General features: G+C 44.9%; 2 protein-coding genes across 25 annotated transcripts in view; both read left to right on the top strand.

Moving 5' to 3' along the window:
• LOC310826186 (tigger transposable element-derived protein 1-like) overlaps positions 1–13,269 on the top strand; it is a 1,677,490-nt gene that overhangs the window by 1,558,934 nt on the left and 105,287 nt on the right. The gene's annotated exons all lie outside the window — the stretch shown is intronic.
• The window catches only part of CALD1 (caldesmon 1), a 181,645-nt gene that overhangs the window by 141,765 nt on the left and 26,611 nt on the right, over positions 1–13,269 (top strand). For all 24 annotated transcript variants that reach the window (XM_083700179.1, XM_083700174.1, XM_083700181.1 and 21 more), the window contains one exon: positions 11,169–11,315. In XM_083700179.1, the coding sequence (XP_083556305.1) occupies positions 11,169–11,315 (147 nt within the window). The remainder of the gene's footprint in view (positions 1–11,168; positions 11,316–13,269) is intronic.

Here is a 13,269-nt window from a genome sequence, read left to right as displayed (position 1 = left end):
ACAAGTGAACAACACAAGCAACGCTGACACCAAACTCTACATACATTAAACGTAATAGAAACACCGCCACCCGACCCCACCCCTATCTCTCCACCCCTTTCTTTTTTCTTTTCTTTTTTTATTTTTCTTCTCCCCCTAATGCCTCAACAAATGAAACGGATTTGTAAAAATGTTACATAAAAAAAAAAAAACCGAGGCACTACACTACTGTAAAACAAGAAAATCCTTAATAAAATATTTTTTAAAAAGAAAAATAAAACTCCCGTGGAGTTATCAGTAACCAAAGGGAGAGAGAGAACATCAGATCAGAGTTCGTTGTGGGAGAATAGAAATCTGCCTTAGCAGTGAGAAATTCCCACCTGACAAGTCTAAATACATAGCGGCCAAATAGGAAGATTCTCCCCAAATGGCGTTGCTACAGTTGGTCACTGCTGCCCACTTGTGTGTGGCCTAGAATAGGCAAATAACACAGTGCCCACTTGCTACATTTCTATATTACGTCCAAGCCATCAATCTCTCCCAGAGCGTTGATCATATTGCTGAGAAATGGGAGGCATGGGGGTGGATTTCGGGCACATTAGGGTCTGTGGCAAATTCTTCTGTGTGGTTTTCTCCCACGCATCTGCAGAAAACGAACCACATTTTGTTCTGCTTCTCAGTTTCGCGGAGGGCGTTTTAGAAATAATAAGAATAAGAATATGCTGTTCTTTGTTATTTATATAAAACTTTTCTTGCAAAGAATGAGAAAACAGGAATTACAGCTTCCCGCAGCGCATAGTTGAACTGTGGAATTTGCTGCCACAAGATATAGTCATGGCTCCCCAATTTGTGTCTTTAAATGGAGATTAAAGAAACACTAATGGAGGATAAGGCTTTTCAGCAACTATTTGCAATAAGGGCAATACACCAGCTCCAATATCAGAGGCAGCATGCCTCCTTGAATGCCTGTTGCTGGGGGTCATGAACTGGAGAGAGGTATGATGCTCATCTCTTGCTTGTGGGCTTCTTGTGGGGGTCTGGTTGCCCACTCTGAGAACAGGATGCTGGGATAGATATGTTTGGTCTTACTTTCTTAAGGCCTTTCAGTCCAAAAACAGACTCAAGTGGGACTTTTTTTAAAAAAACTAATTATTTATTTATTTCCCCATTCTTTATTATCACACTTTCATCCAGGATTGTCGAATAACTTACAAAAACAAAAAAACCATTCAGTCGAAAATCTAACAATAACATGCATCAAAATCATCCTCCTATTAGTTATACATAACAATATATACTTTTGTCCCTACTAATTTATCCTAATTTCCCCCTCCCTCCCCTTTACCCCTCCCCCCAAAACTTGTTATCTCTTCAGATCTTTAACCATGTACACAGATTATTCATTCTAATTTGGATGCTTGAGTTGGCTCCCCCCCCCCCCGTGTTATCCAATTCCTATAACTTGTCCATTTATTCAAAATCTTTTGACATTTGTTTCCCCATCATTACCTTTTCAAATATATCAGATAAGTAGGACAACTGAGAAAGGAAATGGAAGCAAGGGGGTAAAGAGGGAAATAATATGTGATTGTTTCAGTTAGCACATTTTGGGGATGAGTTGTAGTTGGGCTTTAGGACTAGCAGGTTGTCCAAAAGATCTCACTGACGTATTTTGAGGATAAGTGTGAAGTCAAGGAAATGTTTCATGGATGCATTCCTGAAGGCATTTCCAGGCCCAAAGAGCAGCAAGGGAGAAAGTGTGGAATCACCGGAGAGCTTTCTCCAATGCAGGGTTCTCAGAAGTTGTTGGACTACGAGCTCTGTAATGCAGCCAGCATGGCCAATGGCCAGGAATGATAGAACTGCAGTTGAGCTGCATGGAGAGATGCAAGGTTGGGGAGGTTGATGTTAAAGGAAGCAAGAGATCTTCAGGAGCCTCAAGGTGGTGAAGCTATAGGACAATGGTGGAGTTCTCATTCTACTTCCTAACATGCACAGAATGGTTGCTAAACATAAATTTAAGGTAAAGGTAAAGGGACCCCTGACCATTAGATCCAGTTGTGGCCGACTCTGGGGTTGCGGCGCTCATCTGACTTTATTGGCCGAAGGAGCCAGCGTACAGATTCCGGTCATGTAGCCAGCATGACTAAGCCGCTTCTGGCAAACCAGAGCAGCGCATGGAAACGCTGTTTACCTTCCCGCCAGAGTGGCACCTATTTATCTACTTGCACTTTGACGTGCTTTCAAACTGCTAGGTTGGCAGGAGCAGGGACCGAGCAACGGGAGCTCACCCCGTCACGGGGATTCGAACCGCTCACCTTCTGATCAGCAAGCCCTAGGCTCTGTGGTTTAACCCACAGTGCCCTGATAGCAAAAGAGAGCAAATCAGGAATGCACCAGGAAAGGAGAAAGAGGCTTGTGCGTGAACTCAAGGCAGACACTCATATGACCCCCCCCCCCATGGTTCCTTATTACAACATTTTCTTAGAACTTTGGTAAATGGCATCATCGCTGTCACTCATCGGGTGGCTCATTAGCGACATTTAGCAACCAACGCCTTGTAAGTCTAGCAGCAACCAAAGCTAAGCAGTCTTCCTCGTGTTATCTTTGGAAACATTTTTGGCCGCCTTGCACTGCTTTTTCACTTAACTAGAGGCAAAGATGAGCAGATCAGCATGTGCATAGGAACGTTTTGTGCAATTGAAGTCAAATTGGATGAAACCGCAGATTAAATGTAAGAGGTGACTGCCGGCGCCGAACTCAGCCCTTTTTCTGTAGCTCGTTCTTTGGCTCTCTGAAAAGCCTTTTTGGGGTAGTTGGGTTGTGAATCTAAAACAGAACATATCTATTTTAGATAGAATATATCTATTTATCCCCTGCCATGGTAAGCTACAGTTCCCCCCGTCTCTGAAGAATCTGACACTGGGGACGGCGTGCCTTTAAGTTAAAAGCCCTGAAATAAATGTGCCTGCGAACACCTGATACAGAGCCTTGGCTTTTGTTTGGCTCAGTGTAGCCAAATTGCCTACAGGCTTTTAGCCATAAAACATATCACTCATGCTGTGTGTAGGCCTGAAGCCTCTTAAGCATAATTACAGCAGAACTTTGCAGCGCCAGAAATGTTAAATATCTTGGCAGTGAACTTCTCTTTGTAAGAAGCTTACCCAGGGACAGATCTACAGGAGGGCAACTAGGATTCTGAGGGTTAAGAAACCTGCTTTGTATCTTCATTTTTGTGAACTATTATTTTACACTTCTTCATATTTATACCCTGCTTTTCTTTAATTGTGGTACCCAAGATGGCATAGATATGGTTCCCAGGTGGCCTTAACATCCAGGCACTGAGCTGACTCAGGCCTGCTGGTTTCAGCCAGATGGTGACCTGGTGCCTCATCATAGTCAGAAGAAATAGTTTCTTTGGGCACAGAAGCTGATTCAACCAGGAGCAGTTTGGGTTAAATCTGCCTTTTCAGAACCACAATAGTGACAGTGCTATATTGGTTTTGTCTACAAAGGCACTTCAATATTTTCAGTACCCTTGGATAGTTTGGTTTCCATTGGTTAGAAAGGAAGTTCAGCAGCGTATTTTTTAATTGCACCAAAGTGCTTGGCAAAGGTATGCTGCAAATCCCCCACTTTGAAGAAAGATCCTTTCTGCTGTGGTATCTATCCATCCAGCAAGTATATGGAGACGTTGGCGATGTAGGAATGTGGGGCATCTGATTCTTGTTAGCTCTGTTCTCCACATGCCACACAGCTCAGCACAGCACATCTTTGGGAAGCCAGGTCTCCCCTCCCTCCAAATCAGCCCAGTTTATTTCAATTAATGTGAAATTTCACAGTCAGCTCTTGTTTGGTGTGGGTCTTTCTTTCTTTCACACGCATGGCTTTCTGGTTGCTAGCAATAGTTAGTCCGCCAGCTGGAAAAGGAGGGAGGAAACACTCCATCGATACGTATCATCTAGGAAATGCATGCAGAGCACATCCTTTTGGTTGGGAAGCCTGCTCTCTGGTAGAAAAGCCATCACAATGGGGACATTTCTCACCTCTCTTATTAGAATATGGATATAGCTGTGCAATCTAAGTTGAGCACATAGAACATAGACTTGTGAAGAAGAGCCCTGGTGAATCAGGTCCGTTCTGGACCAGTGGCCAATCAGATGCCAATCAGAAGCCTGCAAGCAGGACCATGGTGCAATGCACACAGGGGTGTTATTTCCCAGTTTTTCCTCTCGAGGTGAAATGAGAAGTGCTGCCCCACTCTGTCTCCCTGCAGTGCCTCCTCCTTTGCTGGACCACTCGCCTCCTCTGGCCCCACTGCACCGCCTCTGCCAGTGGTGGAGAAATGGCCCTGCCATAGGCACCGATTTTCTGCCAGATCTCATTTCTTGTGCTCCATAAGGTCTCACGAGATCTGGCACCAGAATTTGGTGCATAATTTGCTGCTGCTTCTTTGACAGAAGTTGGGCTGCTGCTTCACCCTACTTCCTGGGTGGGCTGGCCCTGAATTAATACATTATGGAACAAACTCTGTTGACCGCATGTCATAGCCCTCTGTTTGAAGGGTTGTCTGGTCCAAGTCAGTTTAAAGATAAATAACTCTAAGAAGGAAGAGCAGGCGGTCCTTTGTAGCAGCACATCAACCCCAAAAGACTAAGCAGGCACACAGTCACCTGGTCACAATCTTCCCCACAGCGTGGAGATGGATTTCTTCTAAATTGTTTCTAAATTTGCCTCTGTTCATATGAATTCACATTTGCCAATTTTATGCAAGTGTCTATCTTTCTGTCCTTTTGGGGGGCGGGGAGTGATTAACTTTCTCTTTTGGCAGTGTATGACTGGCCACCCTAGCATCAACATTTATTCCATTCCAAGCAAGGTACATACTCCATAACTTCCATGTTTAGTTCCTTTTATTTTGCCAGTGTCTGTGATTTCCAGTTCTATATTATCCCACCGAGACAGCGATGGGACTTACAATACCTGGCCAAAGAGATATTTTGGTGCTGCCACTATGTTTTATATGACTGTGCACAATACAAACTAACATGGAGAACTGAATTGGAGATTGGGAAAATGAGAAATTGAGAGAAGCTGAAAATGGCGGATTTGCCATCCATAAAAAACAGAAGTGTGATATCCCACATTTGGACATGTGTATCTTTTGGGTTGTCTGTGGCAAAGGTTAAAACAGGCTGCCCTCCCAGAGCACTGAGTCTCAAACCCATCGTAGATGCGGCAACCCAGCAGACCATTGTAGACTCCGCATATTGAGCACATTACTCGCTTTGGCTTTGGGATGCTTCCAGCAAAGCCCTTTTATCTTTTCGTTGGAGGCAAATTTAACATTGTTTCAGTAGCTGAAGGTTTTATTTTTGCTCTCTTTACAGGCTGCCTTGCCTGCAGTTCTTCCTGAGATATAAGCAGGAGGCAATTTATAGACTTGCTGCAGATGTGTTTTGTAGAATCAGCTTGCGTCTCATGCTACGAAGCAAATGATCAGTCTTTCTACCATTTTTTTTAAAATAGGGGCTGCCTATAGATATTGGTGGACTTTATCCAACAAAGTAGCCTATATGTTATGCAAAGGCCTACGGTCTCTAATACTGGAAAATCTATAGGGCACAAACCAGCAAATTAGGTTGGTTTTGCTTTAAAATACAGAACAAACTAATTTCTCCTTCATCGCTATTAGCCGCTCTGAATAGCAGGAGCTCTCCAGGCAGGGCCGGCCCACCTATTAGGCAACCTCCTCAGATGGTGGGATTGCCAGGGGCAGCAGATCCTGGTGTCAAATTTCTCCCCCTCTTGTTCCTGATGTAGATCTTCACTCACCCCTTCTTCCCTGGTGGGCAAGGGCGTGCTATTTTAGGCTTTGCATCAGGGGCCAAACTGGCTTGGGGCAAGGGTTTCTCCCAATTATGTTACCAGGCTTTAAAGTCAAGATGTTGCAGGTTGAATTGGGAACTTCCTGCATGCAATGCATGTGCTCTACCATTGTGGTCTCATAGGGAGAATGTCTTCACATTATAATTCACGGTGTGCATCTGAACTCATGCAATTGGGGGCTCTTAAATATGGTCCATTCTAGCACCCAATACAGACTTCAATTCAGCCCTTAGTCTGTGATGCTGTGATTCCCCAGGAGACATTCTCCATTTCCTAGCTGCTTTGCCAGGCTTGAGCTTCTCCGAGCTATATGTTTGCCAAGATGTATTTTTAGATAGGAAGAGATGAATTAAATTTTAAGAATAGATTTGTAAACAATCCAGCTCTGCATCCAATTAATCCACCAAGCTGCATGTTTTCTCCTTCTCCCCCCTCTTTTTTTGCAATCTGGTTGGCGTATGTAATACTTGCGCGGGACGTTCCTTGGAAACAAAACCTGCAACTTCTCCGTGCTGTACCTACCTCAGCGGTCTGGATTGAGACATTTTGGAGCTTCCCTAAGACAAATAAATACTATTAAGTGTAATGCAGCTGATGAGAACAGACAGCTCAAAAGAGAGAACAAGCAGCATCAAATCACAGAGCCTTGATGGGCAGTCAGAGCAAAAACCTACAGCTCCGAGTGGAAATAGCTGAAATGTCGAGAATTTTTGTCGCAAGTGGCCAAAACCATAATGCCTCTTGAGGGAGGAGATTGATAGCTGGTGGTGTATCCCGTTTTATTTTTAGCAGGATGTAAATGCAGATATTAAGGGCAGCTAAGAACTCCAACCACTTCCTTGGCCCGGTATGTACATCACATTAGCAAGCTTAGCAAGAGAAAGGGCTCCTCTTTCCCAGTGAACCTTTTCTATGTGCACGTACTGCAATGACTTTGTCATTTAAGGTAGGACTATAACAACACAACAACTGCCTCACTGGAATAGTCTAAGGTCCTTCATGATGTGCAAACATTTTCTTATAGGTACTGGAACAAGCAGACAGAGATGTGAACTTACTCGATTCCCACTTCCTGAACCGATACATGAGCTGAACTACAGCTCTCCTTCAAAATCTACATTTCAGATTTGGTGACGGGAGTTCTCCACCACCACCACCCCAAAAAAATCTCTGTGTGTGTGTAACATAACTAGGGTCAAAATGTTGAAGTCATGAAACAGAATATCTGGAGGCACTTCTGGAAGGAGAGAGGCATTACGGTAAAAGAAGGCATACCTGTCTTCTCGGTCCCTTGGCTGGAGGTGGTGACATCAAGGTGTGTGCAAGACGGAAAGCAAACCATAGGCTGGTAGATTTTAGATTGAATTGAGAAAGGGACCACCTCAGCGTACGGGGCTCATCTTGCGTACAGCTTATGCAAGACAAGTTGCCTGACCTATCTGGACCTATTTATCTGCTTGACAAGCCAGCAAGCCTTCAAAGGGTTTCACACACATTATCTCTGTGGTTCCTACAAAAGGCTCAAGCAGGGCTTTGGTTGATGAAACCAAGGGCCCGCCTAGTTCAGCATCCTGTTTCTCACAGTGGCTGTCCAGATGTCTCTGGGAAAACCCAAAAGCAGGACATGAAGTCCACAGGCTTCTCCTGCCGCTGCTCCCCAGGAACTGGCCTTCGGAGCTAAGCTGCTTCTGAACATGGAGACTCAGAGGCGAACGGCATGTTGATGCTTAATGCCTTGAATGCTGTTACATCCTCTGTTTTTCTGTAATTAATTACAGGGGGGGGCATGGCATGTGTGTCTGTGTCTATGTCCCCAGTATGCTAAGAAGGGAGGGGTTATTCCTTCCCCAGCCACAACCCCTCTCTGAAAATGCCCCCTCCCCCTGGTATGGCATATTAAAAATGACTATATAGAAAGGAGAGCCAAGCAGCCAGGCTGATGTAAAAACAAAAGTGCAGTGGCAGAGGGCCTTTAGAGTTATTCCAGCTATGACTCTCTTAAGGCAAGGTTGGGGTGAGATTTTCAGCCTCTCAGTGCTAGAGCCTCTGCTATGCATGCAGAAAGTGCATCTTCAGGCAGGACCAGGAAAGACCCCTTGTCTGAAATCCAGGAGAGCTGCTGGCCATCATTGTAGACAATATTGAGCTAGATCAAGTGTTTCCCAAACTTGGGTCTGCAGCTGCTTATGGACTACAATTCCTATTGTCCCTTGCTAGCTAGGGATGATGGGAGTTGTAGTCCAAAAACAGCTGGAGACCCAAGTTTGGGAAACACTGAGCTAGATGGACCAGTGGATTTGACTCCATAGAAGGCAGCTTCCTGTGATCCCATCATCCCTGACCATGGGCTCTCTAACTGGGGCTGATGGGAGTTCAGCAATGTTCAGAGGCCCCCTGTGATCTACCCCTGGTTTATCGAAGCAGTGCACTTCCTGTTCCTGGTTGCACCATATATGGTTAATGCCCCGAGCAAAGAGCGAAAGAGAGAAGAGTGCTCTTATCTCACAACATCCTGCTTTCAGCTGAATATTTAATAAGGCATATCAGATGGTCAGGAGAGCAGAGAAGCCTATCATTATGGAGCTGTTTTCCCAGCGGTGACAAAATAGCTTGCAGCAAGCAGATGTTCAACCAGGGAAAAGGTTTGTTAAGAGACATGCTGCAGGTAGAGAGAACGTTATCTCAGTGTGGATTGTGCAAGTTGCATTCTGGAGATGGGCATTGTTGATTTGACATCCTGGGTTGCTTAGAAAGGAGGCAGAAATGAATGTTTGCCCTGGCTGGGGAAATATCTCACTTGCATGGAATGTTGCAGGGGGCCCACAGCATGCATTATGGAGCTTTGGTGGGTCCCAGCTTTATGGTGTTTGGTAACAAGTGTCTGCCTTTTGCAGTTTATGTGTTTATTAAGAGAAACACATATGTAGCATGTTCTGGATGTGGCAGGCACAGTTAGCCAGGCAAAGTATGAGGTGTCTGTGAGGACCAAATTAAGCATTACCTTTTATTGATTGACCTTTATTTTATTTATCTCTTGCATTTCTTCACTAGACCTAAAACTAAGCGCATGGCTAGCAGCTGTACGCCTTGTTCATATCTTTCCTTCTGTAATATTGGGAATGGATGAAATGCAAAATGCTGCGATGCCAGGACATCTAAGTTGAATTAGAACTCCCTTTTGGGGTTGGAGAACTGTTTTGCGAAATTCTGTGAAGCGTGACTATTGCAGGACAGGTGTGTTTTGGTTTGTGTGTTGTTTCGGGAAGGGCAGATTAGATAGGATTGTATTAATATGCAAACCCAACCCAATTCCTTCCCCATGGTGTTCCTTTTCCTCTAGCTGGCAACATCACCTACCAGGGCTAGATTTAAGTTTGATGAGGCCCTAAGCTACTGAAGGTAATGGGGCCCTTTATGTGTCCAGCTGTCCTTTCTCAACAGCAAATTGTTGCTGTTTCTCGTGCTGAATATATGCTATATGGTAACGGACCTAATAGGTATCTCAAGCCATTTGCACATAACAAAATAAGTATTTTATCAAAGTAATTGTTGAACATGCAACCAGTCCATGCAGAATGTAGGCACCCTATATATAGAAATGAGCAAACCAGTGTTTTTTTTTAGGGAGCAGCCTAGCAGGCGGGGGGGGGGGCATTACTTACATCATAGGAGCCTACACAACATAAAACACTGTTGCTGTACGTAGGTTTTATTTTTATTTTACGTAGGTTTGTTTTTTATCTTATATTTTGGAAATGTACATCCAATATTTTCCCTTTAATTTTTTTTGGGGGGCCCCAAGAGAGTAGGACCCTAAGCTATAGCTTGTGTAGTTTATACGTAAATCCAGCACTGGGTGGGAATCTTTTATGCATGGCTTCCAGGGTTCTAAATTTTTAAGTAAAGCAGATTCCCTGCTGCAGATGCTCACCCAGAGTTGGTGCCTCATTGTTTTGAATGCCAGGATAGGGCTCTGCTTTATCCCTTATTCGTACCAGATCCTTCTCATTTAGGGTCAAGCCTTTCTGCTTTGTCTCTGCTTTGAACTCTTCCAACCGCAAGGGCTGCCCTGCTGACACATGCCTCCTCCCACTTTTTCTTCTTTTTATGGCATGGTCTCACCAGCAAGATTAAAAGAAACAGTTGTGGTGGAACAAGGGGCAGGGGCAAAGCAACCACAACAAAAGCTTGCGCCGTGCCAAAGCCAAGAAACGCAGCATGGGAGCATAGCTTCCACTCCAGCTCTGGCACATTAACGGCAACATTGGCTTTTAAGTTTCTTTTGGAACTCGTAAAGCCAGGGTGTGAAATGTCTGCTGATACAGCTTTTTCTCCCTTTCTCACTCCTCCCCCTTAGGGCAGCTTCCGACATGACGACTCCACGTTCCCCCGTGAAAAATGTGTTTTTGCACCAAGCTGTTGGTAAACAGCCACATGGGTTCATTTTGGAACTTACAAGGCCCTTGATGCCCCTCAATGCCTGAACATCCCTCCTGGAGCACCTCATGACCCAACACCTTTCACTTTTCTCCATAAAGCCTTTCACTTAACCCTTTGGTTCTCGCCTCCATCAGAAACAAAACCAGGGAATATTAAAGGAACCCCTGACAGTTAAGTCCAGTTGCGAATGACTCTGGGGTTATGGCGCTCATCTCACTTTATAGGCTGAGGTAGCTGGCGTTTGTCCACAGACAGTTTTTTCGGGTCATGTGGCCAGCATGACTAAGCTGCTTCTGGCGCAACAGAACACTAACCCCAGAGCAGCACATGGAAATGCCATTTACCTTCCTGCTAGAATGGTACCTATTTATCTACTTGCACTTTGATGTCCTTTCGAAGTGCTAGGTTGGCAGGAGCTGGAACTGAGCAATGGGAGCTCACGCCATCGCGGGGATTCGAACCACCGACCTTTTGATCGGCAAGCCCAAGGCTCAGTGGTTTAGACCACAGCGCCATGTTAATTGCATGCAATTCCTGGCAATCACCTCTTGCTTTGCCACCCTACTCCTTTCCCTTCCCTTCCCTTCCCTTCCCTCTTCTTGTAGACTTCCCACTCTGGCCAAATTTCAGATTGTAGGCTTGCTGGGTACAGAGACCTGCCTTCTTTCTCTTCTTTTCTGTTTTGCTTCCTCCGCGCATATGTTGCTGGTGTTGTACAATAGCAGAAACTCTGTAACCTTAGAAACAGTCTAACGTCAATGCACCGCTGAATGAACAACAGCAAAGTGGTTTGCAGGCTCACAATCGCTCCAGAATGGATTGAATAAAGGCTCTGACCTCTCCCAAATGGTCTTTTGCAGGTTAGCCTACCAAAGAAATGACGACGACGAGGAAGAGGCTGCCAGAGAACGCCGCAGGCGGGCCCGGCAAGAAAGACTGCGGCAAAAGGAAGATGATGACTTCACAGGGCAAGTGATAGAGAAGCCTGAAGTCAATGCCCAAAACAAGTAAGACTCGACTCTATGACTCTGTTCTCGGCTTGCCTGACAAATCAGGGCAGAGACGTGTCAAGTAATGTAATAGCTCCTGCTCAGGGGTGACCTGTCCTGTTTTACCACCTGAGGCAAAAGGTGAATGTACCGCTTTATGCTGCTGTGCCCCTGAGGCGGCTGCTTCACCCGGCCTAATAGGTGGGCCGGCTCTGTTTCTGCTGTTTAACCCAATGTTCTATATCAGGCACCCCCAAACTTGGCCCTCCAGATGTTTTGGGACTACAACTCCCATCATCCCTAGCTAAAAGGACCAGTGGTCAGGGATGATGGGAGTTATAGTCTCAAAAACATCTGGAGGGCCGAGTTTGGGGATGCCTGTTCTATATCATCTACTCTCCCAACTGAAAGAAGTGTTTAGTGTAATAGAGGCACCAGTAATCTGGAACACAAAGTGTATTTTTAAAAACAAACATTTGATTGAAAGTTTTAACATTGCCAACGTGGAAGAGAAGAGTGCTTCAAATTGAGCAGCCCTGGTAAGTACAGTCAGCACAAGCGTTCAAACCAAAGATACAGTAAGAATTGCAAACATTGGGTTCGTGACTAGGAAGCGAACATACATATGGTTTGCATAATTGCATTTGTAAATAGGTCTGCCACCCTAAAGGAAGCCTGGGTGAAAGGAAGAGGAGGAGGAGCGAGAGACGCACCAGACCACAAGATGCACCTAGTTTTTGGAGGAGGAAAACAAGAAAAAAAATATTCTGAATCTCAGAAGCCAGAACAGCAAGAGGGATCGCTGTGCAGTGAAAGCAGCAACCCGTCTTGCTGTTCTGGCTTCTGGGATAGCTGCGCAGCCTACATTCGCTCTATAAGACGCACACACATTTCCTCTTACTTTTTAAGAGGGAAAAAGTGAGTCTTATAGAGCAAAAAATACGGTACTTGTTTACATAACTCACTAAGAGGGAACCAAACTTTGTCAAATTTATCACATCTGGCAACACTTCCCCTAACTGAAATCAAGCAGGCACTTACAGTTCTGATATTTAAGAACATAAGAAGCGGCTGCTGGATCAGACCAGTGGCCCATCTAGTCCAGTGTCCAACCAGAGGCCTGTGGGAAATTCTGTAAGCAGGACCTGAGCTCAAGAGCATTATTCTATCATGCTCTTTCCAAAACCTGGTATTCAGAAGTATTGCTGCCTCTAGCTGTGGGGGCAGAGCATAGCAGTAATGGCCTATAGCAGGCATGGCCAAACTTGGCCCTCCAGATGTTTTGGGACTACAATTCCCATCATCCCTGACCACTGGTCCTGTTAGCTAGGGATGATGGGAGTTGTAGTCCCAAAAACATCTGGAGGGCCAAGTTTGGCCATGCCTGGCCTATAGTCATGAATGTCCCTCTCCTCCATGAATTTGCCTAATCCTCTTTTAAAGCCATCTAGATTTGGTGGCTTCCTGTGGGATATAGACGTACTTTCTTTTATCTGTCCCGAATCTTTCAACATTCAGCTTCATGGAATGTCCATGCATTCTAACATTTGTCACCCCTGAAAACATTCTTGTTTCTCCAGATGTTTTTAGAGAATTCATTTGATTCAGTGTCCATCATTTGTCCTGTACAGTAGTACCTAAGTTCGCGAACAGCTTAGTTGTCAAACAAATCAGCTCCCGAATGCTGCAAACCCGGAAGTGAGTGTCCTGGTTTGTGAACCTTTTTCGGAAGCTGAACGTCTGACGCGGCTTCCATTTGAGTGCAGTAAGCTCCTTCAGCCAATTGGGAGCCACGCCTTGGTTTTTTAACAGTTTCGGGAGTCGAACAAACTCCTGGAACGGATTAAGTTTGAGAATCAAGATACCACTCTTTTATGATTTTTCACTTTGATGATATTTTACTGATTTCATTGTGCTCCTCTAGGAGTTGGCGGCTTATAAATATCATGATAAAGAAAGTTAATGTAATAGT

Source organism: Podarcis gaigeae, assembly GCF_964106915.1.
Source record: "Podarcis gaigeae genome assembly, chromosome: 10".
NCBI classification, from domain to species: Eukaryota; Metazoa; Chordata; class Lepidosauria; order Squamata; family Lacertidae; genus Podarcis; species Podarcis gaigeae.
The sequence above is the reverse complement of the archived record's forward strand: the minus strand, read 5'-3'. Positions and strand labels throughout refer to the sequence as shown.